General features: G+C 46.5%; 1 protein-coding gene across 2 annotated transcripts in view; it reads right to left on the bottom strand.

Moving 5' to 3' along the window:
- LDLRAD2 (low density lipoprotein receptor class A domain containing 2) overlaps positions 1-21,511 on the bottom strand; it is a 29,188-nt gene extending 7,677 nt beyond the window's left edge. For both annotated transcript variants that reach the window (XM_073316737.1, XM_073316736.1), the window contains exon 1: positions 21,285-21,511. In XM_073316737.1, coding sequence (XP_073172838.1) covers positions 21,285-21,417 — 133 coding nt within the window. In that variant the 5' untranslated portion in view covers positions 21,418-21,511. The remainder of the gene's footprint in view (positions 1-21,284) is intronic.
- Positions 21,512-23,529: the final 2,018 nt, after the last annotated feature.

Here is a 23,529-nt window from a genome sequence, read left to right as displayed (position 1 = left end):
ACAAGGATGTGTAATGGCTCCAGCCCTCTTTGCCACTGTCTTTTCAGCCATGCTCTTGGTCACATTCCAGGACTTTGACAGAGACGTAGACTTCTGGTTTATATTGGATGAGGGGTCTAGTCAATCTACAGCAACTCAGGGCCTGCACCAAGGTAACTGAACAGCTACTAAGAGATCTCCTGTTTGCTGACACCTGTGCTCTCCCTACACACACACTCGAGGACATTCAGCTTATTGTGGACCATTCTTCCTATGCCTCAAAATGCTTCAGTTTCACACTCAGCCTGACAAAGACAGAGGTCATGCACCAGCCAGCATCAGACCACCCGCACCATGATCCCATTGTCACAACCGACAACACACCCCTCAACTCAATCAGGAAATTCTGCTGCCCGGGTACCATGTTGGATGATGAGATCACTCAGCACCTGGCAAAGGCCAGCTTGACATTTGCCAGGCTCACCCATGAACTCCAAAGGGAACGTGGAGTCTGCCTCAGAACCAAGATAAAAAACCTACCACTCTCTTGTACTCACCTCACTCCTCCATGGGGCAACACATGGACGTTCTACGAACACCACATTAAACAGCTGAAGAGCTTCCACCTATGCTGCCTAAGATCCATCTGCAACATCAAGTGGCAGGACAGGATCCCGGCACAGAGGTCACCGAGAGGTGCCAAATCCCTGCCCACAAGAGAATGCTCATCAGGGCTCAGCTTCGCTGGGTTGGACACAAGGTGCGCATGGAGGTTTCCCATACACCGAAACCAGCGCTCTCCAGCCAGCTGAGACAGGAACTGCTCTAAGGATCAATCCATCCTCATATACAAAGACGCCTTGAAGGCCAACCTCAAAGCATGCAAGATAGACATTAAAACCTGGAAACTTGTTGCAATGGACAGACCCAGAGGTAGAGGTCTGTGCCATGAGGCTGTGTCCACATTTGGTTTGTGAGGTGTTTGCAGGGGAAGAGAGCACCTCATAAGGCTAACACCTCAAAACTTCCCATCAACAACAACTACACTTCCAAGACATGAGACTGCATTTGCAAACCCAGGATTGGACTCACTTCTCTTGTGAAATGCCATAAAAACAAATAAACCCAGAACTTAGGTCACTACTAACTGAACACTCACCTGTTGAAGCAATGAGAGAATCCATAACACTCTGATAAGTGGAACTTCCATGGAAGACACACCAAAACCCTCAATAAAGTCCTATGCCTTATCAGGCACTCTGGACTGAAGCTAAGAAGGAAAAATCCATCTTCCACCGAACCCAAAGGAGTTTTTGGAACAAACAATAAAGAAAGATGGAATCAGTCCTAGTCCTGAGAAAGTACAAGCAATTCTAGAATTGAATGTACCAATCAATGTACCAAAACTGAGACGTATATTGGGGATGGTACATTACCTTGGTCAATATCTATAAGACCTTTCTTCAGTGACAAAATCACTGAACGAACTGTTCAAGTTCAAGACATCTTGGCTATGGGGCCAAACCAAGAAATTGCCTTCAAAAAGGGAAAAGAAATTATTTCAACAGCGCCAGTTCTCAAGAACTATGATGTGAACAAACCCACCCTGGTCAGTGCAGATGCAAGCACCTGTGGCCTCGGTGGTATGTTGTTTTAACAACAGGGCTCTGAGTGGAAATTAGTGCATTTTGCTCTTGCACACTTACGGAAGCAGAAAAATTGTATGAACAAGGAGTGCCTGGCAAGCATATGGGCATGTGAGAATTTTTAGAGATAGCTGTGTGGACTGGATTAATTTTATAGATAGCTGTGTGGGCTGGAGTACCTATGGGGGAAAATGGTAGGTGCTTAGCACCCACTGACAGCCATCTCCCCCTTCCCTCCAGCGCCTCCTGCCGACCAGTGGCCACACCAATCAGCACCTCCCCCTCACTCCCAGCCCCTCCTGCCCACCACGGAATAGCTGTTGTGAAGAAAAAGAATTCAGCACCCAGATCGTACGTGATCGAGCTAACAGTGTAGAGTTCAACAGAAACCATCAACATCTACAGTTTGTTCCTCAAAGAACAATCAACAGAGCAAACTCTGCAGCTGGCAGATGCAGAACAAGTAGACGAGGACTCAAGGATTCCAACATAGCCAGTCACTGCAGCTAATGGACAGCCAGATGACCAAGTCGTTATGCATTCGGGTTGTGTAATTAGAAACCAGTACGATTCAGAGACACTGAACAGACTGATCCGTACTGAACATCAAAGACAGCGCGACAGTGTAAATACTGTAACTGGTAGGAATGTAGAACTTAAAGGGGGAGATGTGATGGGATGCTAAACTGTATCACATTCTTCAGCCACTAGGCGGCACTGTGTGCGCCATACTTTAGGTGAGCTAACCTTGGCCCTCCCTGGCGGAGCGTTAAGGGATCTAAGGATGAACACAGCTGAGTGTAAGCATGCTCTGTGCCCCGCTCACGTCTGGTTCAGAAGAACATGACAAGGGATATCTCAATGGCTTGAATTAGAGTAGCTTTAGTGATCCCTCCCCTGCTACTTCACAGAGCCATGGATTTTTCAAAGAACCTCACCCAGTGACTTCTGCATCTCGCTCATTACCTTTGCTGGAGATCTGGCTTCACTTGCCCACAATGAGTTAAGTCCGGGGTGAAAGTAACTGAGGCCACTTACCGGTACAGGGCCGGGGCGGCTCCGGCCCCGCTTCCAGGCCGCCTGGCCCGCGCCACCCGGGGCTCCCGTGTTGATTTAAAGGGCCCGGGGCTCCGGACACCGCTTCCGCTACTGCAGCCGTGGCGTCTGGAGCCCCAGGCCCTTTTAAATCACTGGCCCCAGGGCAGCAGCTCCTTTGCCCCCCACCCAGCCCTTCGGCGGCCGGGGGGGCAAAAGGGGCAGGGACGTTAAAGTGCTGCAGGGTCCTTTGCTGTAGCAGCTCTTTAACGTTGCTGCCCCCCACCCCCCACGTCAGTGGCCCCGCCGATGTGCAGAGAGCACAGTCACATCCAAGTGCTGCCACGGCAACGCTTTACTGGGGGCTGGGGCCGGGCCGGGTGGGTTCTTGCCGGTACGCGGTACCAGCCCCTACCAGCTCACTTTCACCCCTGGTTAAGTCTGTGTCTGGTTCTGAGCAACCTCTCTCCTACAGTGCATCTCTGCAAGCCTTTGACCCTCCTCCCGCACTGCCCCTCCCATGGAGACCTAGAAAGCTCACAGACGTTTAACACAGGAGTTCCTAGGAGGCCCACAAGGCTGGAATCTGGGTGCGCACACAACTTGTGTATTTACATCGTTCCCAGACTCTGCAGAGGGCCTCACTCCTCCAGACGTGTTTTCCCAGCAAGCAAATTAAAAAAACAACAGTGGCATCACTTTCCTTTCCGAGTAAACGCACTCGAGCTTTGCCAATTAAAACAAGCTAATTCCATCCCTGCGTTAGCCAAACGCTGCTCCCCAGGAGCAGGCAGGCTCTGCACCACATGCTGGTGAGGGATTATTTTTCACCATTTAAAAATATTTTTAACTTGTTCATATATGATCAACCCTACAATAACAAATCAGCATGCACCTTCCAGTGCTCATGACCAACTCAGTGATAACAAAGGCGCATACGCAGCCTGGGCCTCAGCAGCAGCAGCCCTACAATAACAAACCAGTGCACACAGCACAGTGCACATCCTCAGCAACCCTACAATAACAAACCACCCCATCTTCTTCAATTTCACTAGTGATTTCCCATGTGGAACTGCATCAAATGTTTTCCTTTGTCTACAAAATCAGTTATCTTCTTAAAGAAAGAGGCCAGGCTGGTCTGACATGATCTATCTATTGTAAAACCATGTTGTAGTTTATCCCAGTTACCATTTACCTCTATGTCCTTAACTTTCTTTCAAAATTTGTTCCAAGACTTTGCATACAGCTGAGGTCAAATCTAACAGGCCTGTAGTTTCCCAGCTCACTTTTTTTCCTTCTCTTAAATGTAGATACTAAATTTGCAATTCTCCAGTGGGGTGGTGTATGCACACCCCATTCCCCTTCGAGGTGGGTCATGGTTGTGCTGACACCATGGTTACAGTCTACTGGACTGTTCTGGGCCCCACAACAGTGTTGCCCAGTGGCCAGAGTCAAAGCGGCGGCTCTTGGGTTTTGGCTATGTGGCCTAATGGCCCAAGACAATATGGCCGCCCACAAGCACAGGGCAGTGTGGCCTACTGGCCAGAGTCAATATATTGACCCCCAAGTGTAGCGCTGCATGTCCTAGTGGCCAGAGTCAATATAGGAGCCCTTGAGTGCAGGGCAGCATGGCCTAGTGGCCAAATCCAGGGGCTGCCACCAAAGGGGAGGTAGTGTCGGGGTAGAGGGACCAGGCCCACCCAACTCCACCGGGTCCTGACCCAGGGCCCTAATAGTGCCAGAGTGGTCTGCCACTGGATCAGTGGGGAATCCAACTGCATCATAGCGTGATCGTTCCCCTCTATTCGACATTGGTGAGGCCTCATCTGGAGTACTGTGTCCAGTTTTGGGCCCCACAATACAAGAAGGATGTGGAAAAATTGGAAAGAGTCCAGCGGAGGGCAACAAAAATGATTAGGGGACTGGAACACATGACTTATGAGGAGAGGCTGAGGGAACTGGGGATGTTTAGTCTGCGTAAGAGAAGAATGAGGGGGGATTTGATAGCTGCTTTCAACTACCTGCAAGGGGGTTCCAAAGAGGATGGATCTAGGCTGTTCTCAGTGGTAGCAGATGACAGAACAAGGAGTAATGGTCTCAAGTTGCAGTGGGGGAGATTTACATAAAAAGAATTCAACCCTTTCAGAAATCCGCTCAGCTTTTAGTAGCCATTGCAGACAGATTTAAAGGCTGCCCAGTCTCAGTCCAGAGAATTTCAAGAATCGTGGATCACATCCTGTATCCGTACTTGACATGACCTGGTGAAGGTCCCAGCTCCTCTACAAGGGCTCAAGCATCAGCGGTGGCATTCATGGCGCGGGTTCCAATTCACGACATCTGTAGAGTGGCGACATGGTTGTCCATCCACACGTTCAAGTCACATGCCATCACCCAGCAAGCTAGAGATGATGCAGGCTTTGGCTGAGTGGTGCTACAATCAGCGAACTCCGAACCCTCCCGCTGTGGAACTGCTTGGGCATCAGCTACATTGGAATGGACCTGAGCAAGCGCTCGAAGAAAAAACAGTTCCTGACCTTCTGTAACTGTTGTTCTTCGAGATGTGTTGCTCATGTCCATACCAACCCCCTCCCCTCTGCTGCTCCTCTGTCGGAGTTAGCTGGCAAGAAGGAACTGAGGGGGCGGTGGGTCAGCAGGGCCCTATATACCACGGCATGAGGGCACGACTCCAGGGGCCACCAGAACCGACCCGACCGATACCATTGAGGGGAAATCTTTCCGGTGATGGTGCTTGGGGCGAGCACGCAGCTGCATTGGAATGGACATAAAGCAACACATCTTGAAGAACACATTGGAATGGACATGAGCAAGCAGACAGCTCCAGCAGCCCAGGAGCCAGCAAACAGAGCTGTAAACAGGGGAGTTTGACTGGGAGTTTGAAAGGGGAGTTCATGTTGCGGTGCTTGTTGGGGGTTTGTTTGCTGCGGGTGGTGGGGTTTGTGTGTGGTTTGTGTTTCCCAGATTAACAGGATTTAGGTGGGAAGGCGATGACAGACACAGAGGCAGCAGTGGAAGTAACCCAAGTAGTGGAAGACACTATGAAGATGACTGGATGTGGAAGCTGCGGTATGTCCATGATCCTGGAGGGGGGACCTGGAAAGAGTTTTTTCTGCATGAAATGCCGTCTGATTGAGCTGATGGAAGAAAAGATCCAAGGATTGGAGGTGCAGGTGGAAAGTCTGGTTGAGTTTAGAACGGGGTTCAAGCGGATTATGGAGCAAAGACATGAGGCGGTTGAAGGGAAAAGCTCAGACTTGCAGATGGAAGCAGGACCGAAGAACTCTGAGGGGAGACTGCTGGGTGAAGAAAATGGACAGTGGAAGAATGTGACTAAGAGAACCAGGCAGAGGAAAAGACGGGCTAGTGAAGAAGAAATAGAGCTCAAGAACAGGTTTGCAGAGTTGGAAAATGAAGAAGGGGCTTAGCAGGTGGTCACTGAAGGTGGAAGGGCAAGGAAGAAGAGAAGAGCTGCTAGTCCTATATAAAAAGGGGAAGAGTCAATGGAGACTATACCAAATATGAGTCCCAGGAGGATACAGGATGGCTTGAAGAGCATTACAAGGGAGAATAGGAATGGAAAGAACTTGCAGCCAGAGGGAACAGGGGATAGACTGGAGAATCGCATCGTCACCAGGAAAAGGCAGGTCTATGTGATCGGGGACTCCTTACTGAGAAGAATGGAAAGGCCTGTAACCAGAGCTGATCCAGAGAATAGAAGGGTGTGCTGTCTTCAAGGTGCTAAGGTACGGGATGTGGACCTGAGGTTGAAGAGGATCCTAAAGGGAGCAGGAAAGAATCCACTGATCGTCCTTCATGTGGGAACAAATGATACCGGTAGATTCTCGCTGGAACATATCAAGGGAGACTATGCCAGGTTGGGAAAGACGCTTTAGGAAATCGAGGCTCAGGTGATCTTCAGTGGGATTCTGCCTGTTCCTAGAGAAGGGCAACAAAAGTGTGACAAGGTTATGATGAACAACACTGCTTAGGCAGTGGTGCTAGAAGGAGGGCTTTGGGATATATGGCCACTGGGAGGCATTCCTGGACAGAGGACAGTTCTCTCGGGATGGACTTCATCTGAGTAGGGAAGGATATAGACGTCTAGGATGGAGGCTGACACAACTGATTAAGAGAGCTTTAAACTAGGAATTTGGGGGAGATGGTTGGGAGATGTCCAGGTAATCTCCACGCCGAATTTTAACATTGAGAGGGAAGAAAACAAAGTAAGAAAGGATACAGCCGTGGGTAGGAGAATGGACATAAGGAGGAAGGGCAGTGTGGATACCAGTCCAATAGGTGATACTGGCTGTAGAATGTCTGTGCCTAATCGGGTACAGAATGTGAGCGAGGCCAAACAGCAAAAATTAAGATGTTTGTACACCAATGCGAGGAGCCCAGGTAACAAAATGGAGGAACTAGAGTTACTGGTACAGGAAGTGAAACCTGTAGGGATAACAGAAACATGGTGGAATAGTCGTCATGACTGGAGTACGGGTATTGAAGGGTCTGTGCTGTTTAGGAAAGACAGAAATAAAGGCAAAGGTGGTGGAGTAGCATTGTATATCAATGATGAGGTAGAATGTAAAGAAATAAGAAGCGATGGACTGGATAAGACAGAGTCCATCTGGGCAAAAATCACATTGGGGAAGAAAACTACTAGAGCCCCCCTGTAATACTGCTTGGGGTGTGCTAGAGACCGCCGGGATCCGATCTGGATATGGATAGAGCCCTCTTTAGTGTTTTTAATAAAGTAAATACTAATGGAAACTGCGTGATCATGGGAGACTTTAACTTCCTAGATATAGACTGGAGGACGAGTGCTAGTAATAATAATAGGGCTCAGATGTTCCTAGATGCGATAGCTGATGGATTCCTTCACCAAGTAGTTACTGAACCGACTAGAGGGGATGCCATTTTAGATTTGGTTTTGGTGAGTAGTGAGGACCTCATAGAAGAAATGGCTGTAGGGGACAACCCTGGTTCGAGCGATCATGAGCTAATTCAGTTCAAACTGAAAGGAAGGATTAACAAAAATAAATCTGCGACTAGGGTTTTTGATTTCAAAAAGGCTGACTTTCAAAAATTAAGGAAATTAGTTAGGGAAGCGGATTGGACTGAAGAATTTATGGATCTAAAGGCAGAGGAGGCCTGAGATTACTTCAAGTCAAAGCTGCAGAAGCTATCCAAATGATCAGAAGCCTGCATCCCAAGAAAGGGGAAAAAAATTCATAGTCAGGAGTTGTAGACCAAGCATCTCAGAGAGGTGATTAAGAAAAAGCAGAAAGCATACAGGGAGTGGAAGGTGGGAGAGATCAGTAAGAAAAGCTACCTTATTGAGGTCAGAACATGTAGGGATAAAGTGAGAGAGGCTAAAAGTCAAGTAGAGTTGGACCTTGCAAAGGGAATTAAAACCAATAGTAAAAGGTTCTATAGCCATATAAATAAGAAAAAAACAAAGAAAGAAGAAGTGGGACCGCAAAACACTGAGGATGGAGTAGAGGTCAAGGATAATCTAGGCATGGCCCAATATCTAAACAAATACTTTGCCTCAGTCTTTAATGAGGCTAATGAGAATCTTAGGGATAATGGTAGCATGACAAATGGGAATGAGGAAGTGGAGGTCGATATTACCTTATCTGAGGTAGAAGCGAAACTCGAACAGCTTAATGGGACTAAATCGGGGGGCCCAGATAATCTTCATCCAAGAATATTAAAGGAACTGGCACATGAAATTGCAAGCCCATTCGCAAGAATTTTTAATGAATCTGTAAACTCAGGGGTTGTACCATATGACTGGAGAATTGCTAACATAGTTCCTATTTTTAAGAAAGGGAAAAAAGGTGATCCGTTTAACTACAGGCCTGTTAGTTTAACATCTGTAGTATGCAAGGTCTTGGAAAAAATTTTGAAGGAGAAAGTAGTTAAGGACATTGAGGTCAATGGTAAATGGGACAAAATACAACATGGTTTTGCAAAAGGTAGATTGTGCCAAACCAACCTGATCTCCTTCTTTGAGAAAGTAACAGATTTTTTAGACAAAGGAAACGCAGTGGATCTAATTTACCTCGATTTCAGTAAAGCGTTTGATACGGTGCCACATGGGGAATTATTAGTTAAATTGGATAAGATTGGGATCAATAGGAAAATTGAAAGGTGGATAAGGAATTGGGTTAAAGGGGAGACAACAACGGGTCCTACTGAAAGGTGAACTGTCAGGCTGGAGGGAGGTTACCAGTGGAGTTCCTCAGGGATCGGTTTTGGGACCAATCTTATTTAATCTTTTTATTACTGACCTCGGCACAAAAAGTGGGTGTGCGCTAATAAAGTTTGAGGATGATTCAAAGCTGGGAGGTATTGCCAATTTAGAGAAGGACCGGGATATCATACAGGAGGATCTGGATGACCTTGTAAACTGGAGTAATAGTAATAGGATGAAATTTAATAGTGAGAAGTGTAAGGTCATGCATTTAGGGATTAATAACAAGAATTTTAGTTACAAGCTGGGGACGCATCAATTAGAAGTAACGGAGGAGGAGAAGGACCTTGGAGTATTGGTTGCCCACAGGATGACTATGAGCCGTCAATGTGATATGGCCGTGAAAAAGGCTAATGCAGTCTTGGGATGCGTCAGGCAAGGTATTTGCAGTAGAGATAAGGAGGTGTTAGTGCTGTTATACAAGGCACTGGTGAGACCTCACTTGGAATACTGTGTGCAGTTCTGGTCTCCCATGTTTAAGAAGGATGAATTCAAACTGGAACAGGTACAGAGAAGGGCTACTCGGATGATCCGAGGAATGGAAAACCTGTCTTATGAAAGGAGACTCAAGGAGCTTGGCTTGTTTAGCCTAACCCAAAGAAGGCTGAGGGTAGACATGATTGCTCTCTATAAATATATCAGAGGGATAAATACCAGAGAAGTAGAGGAATTATTTAACCTCAGTACCAATGTGGACACAAGAACAAATGGATATAAACTGGCCATCAGGAAGTTTAGACTTGAAATTAGATGAAGGTTTCTAACCATCAGAGGAGTGAAGTTCTGGAATAGCCTTCCAAGCGATGCAGTGGGGGCAAAAGACCTATCTGGCTTCAAGATTAAACTCAATAAGTTTATGGAGGAGACGGTATGATGGGATAACATGATTTTGGCAATTAATTGATCTTTAACTATTCATGGTAAATAGGCCCAATGGCCTGTGATGAGATGTTAGATGGGGTGGGATCTGAGTTACTACAGAGAATTCTTTCTTGGGTATCCGGCTGGTGAATCTTGCCCACATGCTCAGGGTTCAGCTGATTGCCATATTTGGGGTTGGGAAGGAATTTTCCTCCAGGGCAGATTGGAAGAGGTCCTGGGGGTTTTTCACCTTCCTCTGCAGCATGGGGCACGGGTCACTTGCTGGAGGATTCTCTGCACCTTGAAGTATTTAAACCATGATTTGAGGACTTCAATAGCTCAGACATAGGTGAGAGGTTTATTGCAGGAGTGGGTGGGTGAGATTCGGTGGCCTGCATTGTGCAGGAGGTCAGACTAGATGATTATAATGGTCCCTTCTGACCTTAATATCTATGAATCTATGAAACACCAGTTAGGGAAGGTCAGAAACCATTTTTTTTTCAGTCAAGTCCATTTCCAAACTAATTCCCTTCATTTTTAAAATTTTGCCCTTTTGAAATCAAGGACCCTAGTTGCAGACATGTTTTCATTTACCCTCCTATTTAGTTTAATCTGAATTAATTCATGATCACTCGAACCAATGTTGTCCACTATAACCAGTTGCAGCATATCTATCTCTCCCCTCAGTTTAGTGTCTTCTGCAAAGTTGCTGAGGCTGCAGTCCATCCCATCATCCAGATCGTTAATGAAGATATTGTACAAAACCGACCGTTGGGGCACTCCGCTTGATACCGATTGCCAATTAGACAATTGAGCTGTTGATCACTACCCATTGAGCCTGACAATGTAGCCAGCTTGCTATCCACCTTATAGTCCATTCATCCAGTTCATACTTCTTTAACTTGCTGGCAAGAATACTGTGAGAGACCGTATCAAAAGCTTTGCTAAAGTCAAGATATATCACGTCCACCGCTTTCCCCATACCCACAGAGCCAGTTATCTCATCATAGAAGGCAATCAGGTTAGTCAGGCATGACTTGCCCTTCGTGAATCCATGTTGACTGTTCCTGATCACCTTTCTCTCCTCCCAGTGCTTCAAAATGGATTTCTTGAAGACCTGCTCCATGATTTTTCCAGGGACTGAGGTGAGGCTGACCAGTCTGTAGTTCCCTGGGTTCTCCTTCTTCCCTTGTTAAAAGATGTACACTATATTAGACTTTTTCCAATTGTGCTGGAACTCCCTCAATCACCATGAGTTTTCAGATATAATGGCCAAGGGCTCTGCAATCACATCAGCCAACTCCTCAGCACCCTCGGATGCAGCGCATCTGACTCCATGGACTTGTGCATGTCCAGCTTTTCTAAATAGTCCTTAACCTGTTCTTTCACCACTGAGGGATGCTCGCCTCCTCCCCATACTGTGATGCCCAGTGCAGCAGTCTGGGAGCTGACCTTGTCTGTGAAGACCAAGGCAAAAAAAGCATTGAGTACTTCAGCTTTTTCCACATCATCTGTCACTAGGTAGCCTCCCCCATCGAGTAAGGGTTCCACACTTTCCCTGAACTTCTTGTTGCTAACATACGTGTAGAAACCCTTCTTGTTCCCCTTCACATCCCTTGCCAGCTGCAACTCCAATTGTGCTTTGGCCTTCCTGATTACTCCCTGGCATGCTTGAACAATATTTTTATACTCCTCCCTAGTCATCTGTCCAAGTTTCCACTTCTTGTAAGCTTCCTTTTTGTGTTTAAGCTCACCAAAGATTTCTGTTAAGTCAAGTTGGTCACCTGCCATATTTGCTATTCTTTCTGCACATCAGGATGGTTTGTTCCTGCTCTCTCAATAAGCCTTCTTTAAAATACAGCCAGCTCTCCTGGACTCCTTTCCCCTCAGATTAGCCTCCCAGGGGATCCTGCCCATCAGTTCCCTGAGGGAGTCAAAGTCTGCTTTCCTGAAGTCCATGGTCCATATTCTGCTGCTCTCCTTTCTTCCTTTTGCCAGGATCCTGAACTCGACCATCTCGTGGTCACTGCTGCCCAGGTTCCCACCCACTTCTACTTCCCCTACCAATTCTTCCCGGTTTGTGAGCAGCAGGTTAAGAGGATCACGGCCCCTAGTTGGTTGTTCCAGCACTTGCACCAGGAAGTTGTCCCCAACATTGTGCGTAGAGATCTGTGGATGAAAAACGGTATCTGAGAGGTATTATTATCTACAAAAACTTCCTGGATTGTCTGTGCACCACTGTTTTGCTCTTCCAGCAGATGTCAGGGTGATTGAAGTCTCCCATGAGAACCAGGGCCTGTGATCTGGAAACTTCTGTTAGTTGTCCAAAGAAAGCCTCGTCTACCTCGTCCTCTGGTCTGGCGGTCTATAGCAGACGCCCACCACGACAATACCCTTGTTGTTCTCACCTCTAAACTTAACCCAAAGACTCTCAACAGGCTTTTCTCCAGTTTCCAGTTTTTCTCCAGTTTCAGCTCTGAGCAATCATACTGCTCTTACATACAGGGCAACTCCCCCACCTTTTCTCCTCCGCCTGTCCTTCCTGAACAGTTTATACCCATCCATGACAGTGCTCCAGTCATGTGAGTTACCCCATCAAGTCTCTGTTATTCCAGTCACATCATAGTTCCTTGACTGTGCCAGGACTTCCAATTCTTCCTGCTTGTTTCCCAGGCTTCTTGCATTTGTGTACAGGCACCTAAGATAACTAGCCGATTGCGGTACTTTCTCAATAGGAATCAGGAGGCCTCCCCTGTTGCACCCTCGTCCTTATGTTTCCTCCTGGTATCCCACTACCCCACTTACCTCAGGGCTTAGGTCTCCATCCTCTGGCAAACCTAATTTAAAGCCCTCCTCACTAGGTTAGCAAGCCTGCCTGCAAAGATACTCTTCCCAGTCTTCGTTAGGTGGATCCCATCTCTTCCAAGTAATCCTTCTTCCTGGAACCACATCCCATGGTTGAAGAATCCAAAGCCCTGTCTCCGACACCATCTGCATAATCACGCATTTACTTCCACAATTCGATGATCCCTATCTGGGCCTTTTCCTTCAAGAGGGAGGATAGATGAGTACACTACTTGCACCTCAAACTCCTTTATCCTTCTTCCCAGAGCCACGTAGTCTGCAGTGACCCGCTGAAGTTCATTCTTGGCAGTATCATTGGTGCCAAAATGGAGAAGCAGGAAGAGGTACCGGTCCGAGGGCTTGATCAGACTCGGCAGACACTCCATCACATCCTGAATTCTAGCACCAGGCAAGCAGCACATGTCTCGAGTTTCCCGGTCTGGATAGCAGATGGATGACTCAATCTCCCTTAGGATGGATTCCCAGACCACCACCACCCGTCTCCTCCTCTTGGGAGTGGTGATCGTGGAACCCCCATTCCTAGGAGAATGCATCCTATGCCTTCTGGTCGATGGGGTCTCCTGATCTCTTCCCTCAGAGGGCTCTTCCAAACCATTCTCCACCATAGTACCTGTGCAGAGAGCCTGAAAACGGTTCCTTACCTCTATCTGCATTGGGGGTACATGGGTTCGCCTCTTTCTTCTTCTGGAGGTCACATGCTGCCAATTTTCTTCCCCGTTCTGCACTGCCCTCTCAGATTCTTCAGCATGCTGTTCCTGCAGTACCAAACGCTGACTTCTATCCAGAAAGTTTTTGTTTTCTCTGATGCAACGCAGGGTTGATACTTGGGTCTCTAATCCTTTAACCTTCTCTTCCAGTATGGAGACCAGCTTGCACTTCGTACAGATGAAATCGCTTCTGTCCTCTGGGAGAAAGACAAAATGGCACATCCTGTGCATGTCACAACAGCTGATCTCTCACTATCCATATTGTCTTCCTTCTAAGAGCCTCTTCAGATGTTGTATTTACTGCTCACAGAAGCCTGAAAGGCAAAAAATCTGTGGGGGCGCCCCCCGCAGGCGAACTCCCAGGCAAAATCCCTCTGTTTCCTTCTCCTCTATTCGCAGCTCGCTCTGTTCGCTCTGTTCGCAACCGGCTGCTTTTTTACAAGGCTGCTGGCTCAAAGCCTTCCCTCCAATCAACCACTCAAGGCCCACCTGTAACAAAGCACTCCCAATTCACACTTTTCAAACAAACAAACACACGGTCAAACAGTCCCTGCAACGAGCACCAGTCAAACAAATAGTCACAGCAGATAGACACTCAGATATTCACCCCACCAGCTCACAACACAGCCCCCTAATGCAGCACTCACTGTAGCTCCTCATGGATGGTTCCCAGGTAAACTCCCTCTGTTTGCTTCTCCTCTGTTCGCAGCTCACTTGGTTCGCAACTGGCTGCTTTTTTATAGGGCTGCTAGCTTGAAGCAGTTGCCCCGGCTCAAAGCCTTTCGTATCATCTGCAAATTTTGCCACCCCACTGTTTACCCTTTTTCCAGATCATTTATGAATCCTAGTACAGACCCCTGGAGGACACCACTATTTACCTCTCTCCATTCTGAAAACAGACATTTATTCCTATCCGTTGTTTCCTATCTTTTAACCAGTTACTGATCCATGAGAAGACCTGCCCTCTTATCCCATGACTACTTACTTAAGAGCTTGCTTAAGAGCCTTTAGTGAGGAACCTTGTCAAAGACTTTCTGAAAATCTAAGTACACTATATCCACTGGATCCCCCTTGTCCACATGCTTGTTGACCCCTTCAAAGAATTCTAATAGATTGGTGAGGCATAATTTCTCTTTACAAAAGCTATGTTGACTCTTCCCTAATAAATTATGTTCATCTGTGTCTGACAATTCTGTTCTCTATTATAGTTTCAACCAGTTTGCCCGGTACTGAAGTCAGGCCTGTAATTGCCGGGATCACCTCTGGAGCCCTTTTAAAAAATTGGTGTCACATTAGCTCTCCTCCAGTCATCGGGTACAGAAGCTGATTTAAATGATAGGTTACAAACTACAGTTAGTAGTTCTGCAATTTCACATTTGAGTCCCTTCAGAACTCTTGGGTGAGACCATCTGGTCCTGGTGACTTACTATTGTTTAATTTATCATTTTGTTCCAAATCCTCCTCTAATGATACCTCAATCTGGGACAGTTCCTCAGATTTGTCACCTAAAAAGAATGGCTCAGGTTTAAAATCTCCCTCACATCCTCAGCCGGGAAGACCAATGCAAAGAATTAATTTAGTTTCTCCGCAATGGCCTTATCCTCATAGTGCTCCGTTAGCATCTCGATTGTCCAATGGCCTCACTGGTTGTTTAGCAGCTTCTTGCTTCTGATGTACTTAAAAAAAAAATTTGCTATTACTTTTTGAGTCTTTGGCTAGTTGTTCTTCAAATTATTTTTTGGCTGTCCTAATGATATTTTTACACTTCATTTGGCAGAGTTTATGCTCCTTTCTATTTTCCTCACTAGGATTTAACTTCCATTTTTTAAAGGATGCTTTTTTGGTCCTCACTGCTTCTTTTACATGGCTGTTAAGCCACGATGGAACTGTTTTGGTTCTCTTACTATGCTTTTAATTTGGGGTATACATTTAAGTTGGGCCTCTATTATGGTGTCTTTGAAAAGTGTCCATGCAGCTTGTAGGGATTTCACTCCAGTCACTGTACCTTTAAATTTCTGTTTAACTAACTGCCTCATTTTTGCATAGTTCCCCTTTCTGAAATTAAATACCACAGTGTTTGGCTGCTGAGGTGTTCTTCCCACCACAGGAATGTTAAATGTTATTAAATTTTGGTCACTATTAGCAAGCGATTCAGTTATATTCACCTCTTGGACCAGATCCTGTGCTCCACTTAGGACTAAATCAAGAATTGTCTCTCCCCTTGTGGATTCCAGAACTAGCTGCTCCAAGAAGCAGTCATTTAAGATGTCAAGAAACTTTATCTCTGTATCCCATCCTGAGGGGACAGGTACCCAGTCAATACAGGGATAGTTGAAATCCCCCATTATTATTGAGGGTTTTTTTTAATAGCCTCTTTAATCTCTCTGAGCATTTCACAGTCACTATCATCATCTTGGTCAGGTGGTCAGTGATATATCCCTACTGCTATATTCTTATTATTCAAGCATGGAATAGAGATTCTATGGTACAGTTTGGTTCATTTAAGATTTTTACTTCATTTAATTCTACGTTTTCTTTCACATCTAGTGCCACTCCCCCACCAGCACAACCTGTTCTGTCCTTCTGATATATTTTGTACCCTGGTATTACTGTGTCCCATTGAAAAGAATGAGGAGTACTTGTGGCACCTTAGAGACTGTATTTTCCACTTCATCAGATACATGCAGTGGAAAATACAGTAGAAAGATATATATATACAGAGAACATGAAAAAATGGGTGTTGCCATACCAACTCTAATGAGACTAATCAATTAAGGTGGGCTATTATCAGCAGGAGAAAAAAAACTTTTGTAGTGATAATCAGGATAGCCCATTTCAAACAGTTGACAAGAAGGTGTGAGTAACATGCCAGCAATGCCCCTCTGCCATGTACATTGGCCAAACTGGACAGTCTCTACTGTGACAGGGTCAGGCGAGATGGCTATAGGAGAGTGATAGAAGGCAGATATATTAGCCCCAGGTTAAGTAGGTCCCTTTTCCCTGGGTAAGGTAACAGGGAAGGTTCCAGAACAATCAGGAACTTTCTGGAAACAATTAAGGCAGACAGGCTGATTAGAACACCTGTAGCCAATCAAGAAAGCTGCTAGAATCAATTAAGGCAGGCTAATCAGGGTACCTGGGTTTAAAAAGGAGCTCACTTCAGTTTGTGGTATGCGTGTGAGGAGTTGGGAGCAAGAGGGACTAGGAGCTGAGAGTGAGAAAACATACTGTTGGAGGACTGAGGAGTACAAGCATTATCAGACACCAGGAGGAAGGTCCTATGGTGAGGATAAAGAAGGTTTTGGGAGGAGGCCATGGGGAAGTAGCCCAGGGAGTTGTAGCTGTCGCACAGCTGTTCCAGGAGGCATTCTAGACAGCTGCATTCCATAGGGCCCTGGGCTGGAACCCAGAGTAGAGGGTGGGCCTGGGTTTCCCCCAAACCTCCCAACTCCTGATCCAACACAGGAGGAGTTGACCTGGACTGTGGGTTCACAAAAACTGCCAAACTGAGGGCTGCTGTGAATCTCTGAGGTGAGCAAATCCGCCAATAAGCGCAAGACCCACCAAGGTAGAGGAGGAACTTTGTCACAACACGCAAAAGAATAAATGGACACAAATCAGATGTCAAGAATTATAACATTCAAAAACCAGTCGGAGAACACTTCAACCTCTCTGGACATTCAACTACAGACCTAAAAGTCACAATTCTTCAACAAAAAAACAGACTCCAAAGAGAAACTGCAGAACTGGAATTAATTTGCAAACTGGACACCATTAAATTAGGCTTGAATAAAGACTGGGAGTGGATGAGCCATTACACAAACTAAAAACTATTTCCCCATGCTAATTTTCCCCCTAACCTTACTCACACCTTCTTGTCAACTATTTGAAATGGGCCATCCTGATTAGCACTACAAAAGTTTTTTTTCTCCTGCTGATAATAGCCCACCTTAATTGATTAGTCTTGTTAGAGTTGGTATGGCATTTTTTCATGTTCTCTGTATATATATATATATCTTCCTACTGTAATTTCCACTGCATGCATCTAATGAAGTGGGTTTTAGCCCATGAAAGCTTATGCCCAAATAAATTGGTTAGTCTCTAAGGTGCCACATGTACTCCTCGTTCTTTTTGCTGATACAGACTAACACGGCTACCACTCTGAAACCTGTGTCCCATTGATTATCCTCATTCCACCAAGTTTCTGTGATGCCTATTATATCTATATCTTAATTCAATACAAGGCACTCTAGTTCACCCATCTTATTATTTAGACTCCTAGCATTTTGACAGGTTTCAGAGTAACAGCCGTCTTAGTCTGTATGCACAAAAAGAAAAGGAGGACTTGTGGCACCTTAGAGACTAACCAATTTATTTGAGCATGAGCTTTCGTGAGCTACAGCTCACTTCATCGGATGCATACTGTGGAAAATACTCCTAGCATTGGTATATAAGCACTTAAAAATTTGTCACTTTTTAGCTGTCTGCCATTATGTGATGTAATTGAATGGGACCTTTTCTCATTTGACTGTTTCTTATCAGATCCTGCCTTTATTTTATCATCGTCCATCCTCTCCTCCTTACAAGGACATAAAGAATCTACATTAATAGATCTTCCCCTAAGGGATGTCTCTGTCTGAACCATGTGCTCCTCCACACCTGTTGACTTTCCCCCAGCCCTTAGTTTAAAAACTTAGCTGGCTCCATGAACTGGACATCAATTTCCGAGTGGGCGTGTCCAGCTCTGTCTGTCTCGGGTTCTTCACAAGGAGAGAAAGAAGTGCAATGGATGGCGTCCACTCCTCAATGCAGTTGCTGGTCCCGGTGTTTTCCCAGCTCCACCTGTGGGGCACAGAGGGCAGCTCTCCCTCCTGGGGGAGGAGAAGCTCAAGGCAAATTGTGGGGAGCAGAATTGCAGTTTTCAAAGTCTCTCCCACCTCAGGGAGGTAGACTGGGCCCTGGAGAAAGTCAGAAAAGTTCCCAGCTCCTAACAGCCCCCTGCTGTACCGTGGGATGGTCAGCCGTGAACCCGCACCACTGGTCCTGATGAGCAGAAAGAAAAAGGTTTGCTCCTGTAGTGTACTCCAAAACTCGACTAACATGGCTGCTACCCTGAAACCTATCAAATTACCAGGGGCTCGTTTAATGGGCCTTCTGACTGTTGCCCTCAAATCGCAAGGGAGCAGCCCACTGTGGCTAAACACACACAGAATCTGCTCACGTTCCCTGCCATGGCATTGCAGTTACACACACACAGACCTGAACAATGCTGCTCTGTGCCTCTGGGAGCCCACACGTCTGGGAAGCGCCGGGGAAGCACTTTATAGTGCCAGCATATTCCAGCTCTCCTGCTTGTCAATGCCAAAGGGCCGTGTCTCCTTGATGCCAAAACGTCTTGTGTCCTATGCAGGTGATTTTAATCCAATTACATCTCAAATCATTGGCTGAGACAGCTCCTTTGGAGAAACAAGCCTGCAGCTTGCTGTTGAAATACCCTTTGAAGTTGTACAGTGGAGCTTAGTTTGCAGAGCGATGAGGGCTTGGCTCCTCCAAAACCTTCAGCAGTGATCCCCCAGCACTGAAGGGGGGTGTTGTTTAGATTGTCCAGATTATATTGGGTACAGAGAAGCAGATTAGATTTTTAGCTCTGGCATTGTTTTAGGCTAGGGTTTAGGGTCAAAGCCAAATCAGGATTAGGACTTGTGTCTGGATTTGACTCAGTGAAATCTCAAAAACTGATCTCATAATATTTTGGCCCAAAACATGTAAACATGTAAACATGTCTGACCTGATGAGACTTGAGCCATCTTGAGTAGGGCAGCTCACACAAGACCAGCTGTTCTCATAAAATTTCAGCTGGGTGGGAATTTGAACTAGAAGAATCCAACCCCATCTGAAACACAGAGGGGACTCGATTGGAGGTGCCAGTTCGGGTCCATGTCTGGGTGAATCCTGGCTCCACTGACATCAATGGCAAAAATTCCTATGGGGCCAGGATTCCCCCTCTGTTTTTTACAGCAAGTCCATTACAGCAGAGAAAATCTGGAATGGGTGAAACATTCTGTGCTGTGCTCTGGTGCCCGGTGTGGGGCAGCCAGCACTCACAGAGTTACCCAGAGGATAGGACATGGTGACGAGGGCACTCCAAACTCTCCTGGGGTCCATGTGCCCTTGTCCGCCCACCCAGGCGTGCGGGAACAACGTGTATAGTGGGAGTGCTGAGAGCCATTGAACCAAACGGTAAAACCTGTATGTCATGGAAACTACTTCAAGCCAGGGGGCGTGGCTGTTCCAGCATATATGCATCCTCTACGTCCTCTCCTCCCCGTGTAGCCTGTGCCCCTCTCAGACGCTTCCTCGCTTCCTCGAGGAAAATGTCTCGTTCTGTCTGTTGGCCCCGGTTCATTCCAGTTCCCACAGGAAGGGAAGGCATGAGACAACCCTGCAAAGTGAACTTCCATCACAACCCAGTTCCTCTGGGTTTCAGTGAATTTCCTCCATCACCTCGAAACACTTCCCCACTTTTCCTCATGGGTATTAAAGTACTAAATCCAACACAAGAAAGCACCTACCGCTCCTATGCCAAAGGGTTGGACTCCTGGACTCCACGGTAGAAACTCCCTCTTAATGTTTCCACCTCCTGATGGGGAGCCACCCCTTCCAAACTAACATTTGCTTAGGCCAGTAAGATTACTGGGCTGGTGAATTACATGCAATGAATGTGCTCATTCTCTATGGTAAGACAGGTATTGATAATTCTAGCAATGCAGCTACACAATGGACAATAGATAGCTTTCTGTGTAGGGTGCAGCTAAGGCACCTGCACTGTCTTGGCTAACCAGACCTGGATGTGACAGAGAGCCAAATGCAGCACTTGGTCACACCCGTACAAGCTCCTTGTACAGCTTACTGGGGCTGCACAAGGGTGAGAGAGGGCTGCATTCAGCCACAGGACGAAGGTCAAAATGCTGCTCTCCGGTCCACACTGTGGATCTCTTACCCATGCCACAGAACAGAGGGGAGAATTTTGTTCCAAGGCAAGTTAAGAGGTTCTACCTACTCAGTCATGTTTCCCTGGACAGAAGATGCCATGTAGGACTCATACTGCCTGGCTGGACTCATTGGGCCTGATTTTCCTGTAATTTCCACCACTTTCACACTGGTGGAACTCCATTAATTAGAGCTGTAGCTCACGAAAGCTTATGCTCTAATAAATTGGTTAGTCTCTAAGGTGCCACAAGTACTCCTTTTCTTTTTGCGAATACAGACTAACACGGCTGTTACTCTGAAACCTGTCATTAATTAGAGCAGTTACTCCTGATTTGCACCTGCAGAAGTGAAACAGGAATGATGATAACAGTGATTCTTCTTGCACTGTGAATGAGAGTTTGGCCTCAACACCCTAGGAAAAATATTAACTGCAAACAGTCTGTCAAGTTGCTGTGTGTGAATGCCAACGTGTCATTGCACAACTCAGCACAACATCAGGGCCCTGGAAGTGTGCTGAATGTCTTCCATGCTTAGAAAGGTCGCAACTAGCAGTGAGTTCACACAGGCAAATACACACAGGGGCACAGCCAATCATGATTTGGGAAACTACTGATGGTCACCTGCTAGCCACAGGTGCCTGTCTCCCCTTAGACCATATGAATCATTCAGCATTATGCAGCTGCCTTTTAAACCAGGAAAAATAGCAGCTTCTGTATAGGCCATGAACATATCTCTCCCCATCCTAGTGAAACCATTTAGCTCTCACCTATGCAAAGATAGGAAGGAGTGTGGCTACAGTGCACGTCAGATATGCACTTTAGATTCAAGTGTAAAGTCGGGTTTCTACTAGTAAACCAAACAGAGAGCTCGAGTTCTGGATCAGCCCAGCTGGGGAGCAAAAGAAGCAGTCCGGAAAAACCACCATACCTGTTTCTATGGATGAGACCTCCAATGCCATGAAGTTCAGCAGAATCAGCCACTTTGATAGCATATGCAAGTGTCCCCTCATCTTTGTGTTTTCTTTTTCAGGAGCCCCAAATCCCAAGCTACAGCGAGACATGAGGAAGTACTGGCTAGGCCAGCAGCAGCTGGTAGACTGAGGAGTGTGGTGACCTTCTAGCTTTCAGTGAGCAAATCAAGCTGGAGGTTGCTGTGACATGGGAACAAAGGGAAGCAGCTGATCTGCTCATAGTGAAAGGCAGCAGCCCTGGTTGTTGATTAAAAGGCAGAGGACTTTTCTCTTTCTTCTCTGGGCACAATGACTCCTAGAGCTTTACTTTTGTCCTTGCTTCACTCCGCTTTTTACGGTCAGGATTTGTGTTGGTTGGGTAGCCATGGCAACTATGGGAATTTGATGGAGCAGTAGAAGAGCCAGGGGGAACAATAAAACATGCTGCTCCAGGAACCTCCAATCCATTACGAGACTAAAAGGCATCTATGTGGTGACAGCAAACCGACATGGACAATATCTAGCCAGTGAGGATGAGGCATGGATGTGCCAGAGCATTAACAAGACAGGTATTGGGAGATCCAGGCTGAAAACGATGGGCTCGGGACTGATTTAGAACTGATGGAAACTGCTGAGGCCCTGATTCCATGAGGTGTTTGAGCACTCCCATCGAATCAATGGAGCTACACAGACCGTTCAAGGGAAGCACATGCTGAAGCACCTGGCTGAATCCAGGCCATAAAGAGGAAAATCATAGTACAGACCCAGGCAGCTTTAACCTTGCAAGGGAGGTGGGAGAAGGTAACCATTAAGGAAGGGTATCAGGTCGCCAATGTTTTTCAGAAGACCCAACTGGACAAAACAAAATCATCTTCTTTTTCTTCCTTCAAAACTTTATTGTCCTGGTCCCATTTCCCCGATTCTACTACTTGGGCCCACTTCCCCCTTGCCTTTCATCTCCCTCCCCGTGCAGGTTGCTCAGCCCATAGGACTTGCTTATGGCACTCACAGAACTACTGCTGGAGGCTGAGATCTGCAGAGCGGTGCAGGAGGTTTAATGCTAATGGAAACTGGGTGTCCAAATCCCCTTGATGGCTTTGAAATTCCCATCTGTGGAGTATGTGGGTGTGTTTGTAAAAATCCTTTCTTGATTTATTGTGGCACCATCGGCATAAAGCTTTAGCTCTCCCATGAGAGGCCACGGGTTCTGCAGTGCTAGCGTTAGGGCAGGAACTCCACCCACTCCCGCTACACCCACTAGGATTATTCTGGAAAATCTGGGGGCTTCCCAATCTGGTAAAGGCTGAATTTATAAGCCACAAGTTCCTCCAAATGGTGATTTGCTAGAAATTAGAGAACATGGTTAGCCCAAGAAGAACTAACAACAACTACTCCCAATGTCATAATCACTTAACGCTTTATCATAGAATCATAGAATCTCAGGGTTGGAAGGGACCTCAGGAGGTCATCTAGTCCAACCCCCTGCTCAAAGCAGGACCAAGCCCCAACTAAATCATCCCAGCCATGGCTTTGTCAAGCCTGACCTTAAAAATATCTAAGGAAGGAGATTCCACCACCTCCCTAGGTAACGCATTCCAGTGTTTCACCACCCTCCTAGTGAAAAAGTTTTTCCTAATATCCAACCTAAACCTCCCCCACTGCAACTTGAGACCATTACTCCTTGTTCTGTCGTCAGCTACCACTGAGAACAGTCTAGAGCCATCCTCTTTGGAACCCCCTTTCAGGTAGTTGAAAGCAGCTATCAAATCCCCCCTCATTCTTCTCTTCCGCAGACTAAACAATCCCAGTTCCCTCAGCCTCTCCTCATAAGTCATGTGTTTCCAGTTCCCTAATCATTTTTGTGGCCCTCTGCTGGACGCTTTCCAATTTTTCTACATCCTTCTTGTAGTGTGGGGCCCAAAACTGGACACAGTACTCCAGATGAGGCCTCACCAATGTCAAATAAAGGGGAACGATCACGTCCCTCGATCTGCTGGCAATGCCCCTACATATATATCCCAAAATGCCATTGGCCTTCTTGGCAACAAGGGCACACTGTTGACTCATATCCAACTTCTAGTCCACTGTAACCCCTAGGCCCTTTTTTGCAGAACTGCTGCCGAGCCATTCGGTCCCTAGTCTGTAGCGGTGCATGGGATTCTTCCGTCCAAAGTGCAGGACTCTGCACTTGTCCTTGTTGAACCTCATCAGATTCCTTTTGGC

This window comes from Lepidochelys kempii, chromosome 18 (assembly GCF_965140265.1).
Source record: "Lepidochelys kempii isolate rLepKem1 chromosome 18, rLepKem1.hap2, whole genome shotgun sequence".
In the NCBI taxonomy this organism is placed as follows: Eukaryota; Metazoa; Chordata; order Testudines; family Cheloniidae; genus Lepidochelys; species Lepidochelys kempii.
The sequence above is the reverse complement of the archived record's forward strand: the minus strand, read 5'-3'. Positions and strand labels throughout refer to the sequence as shown.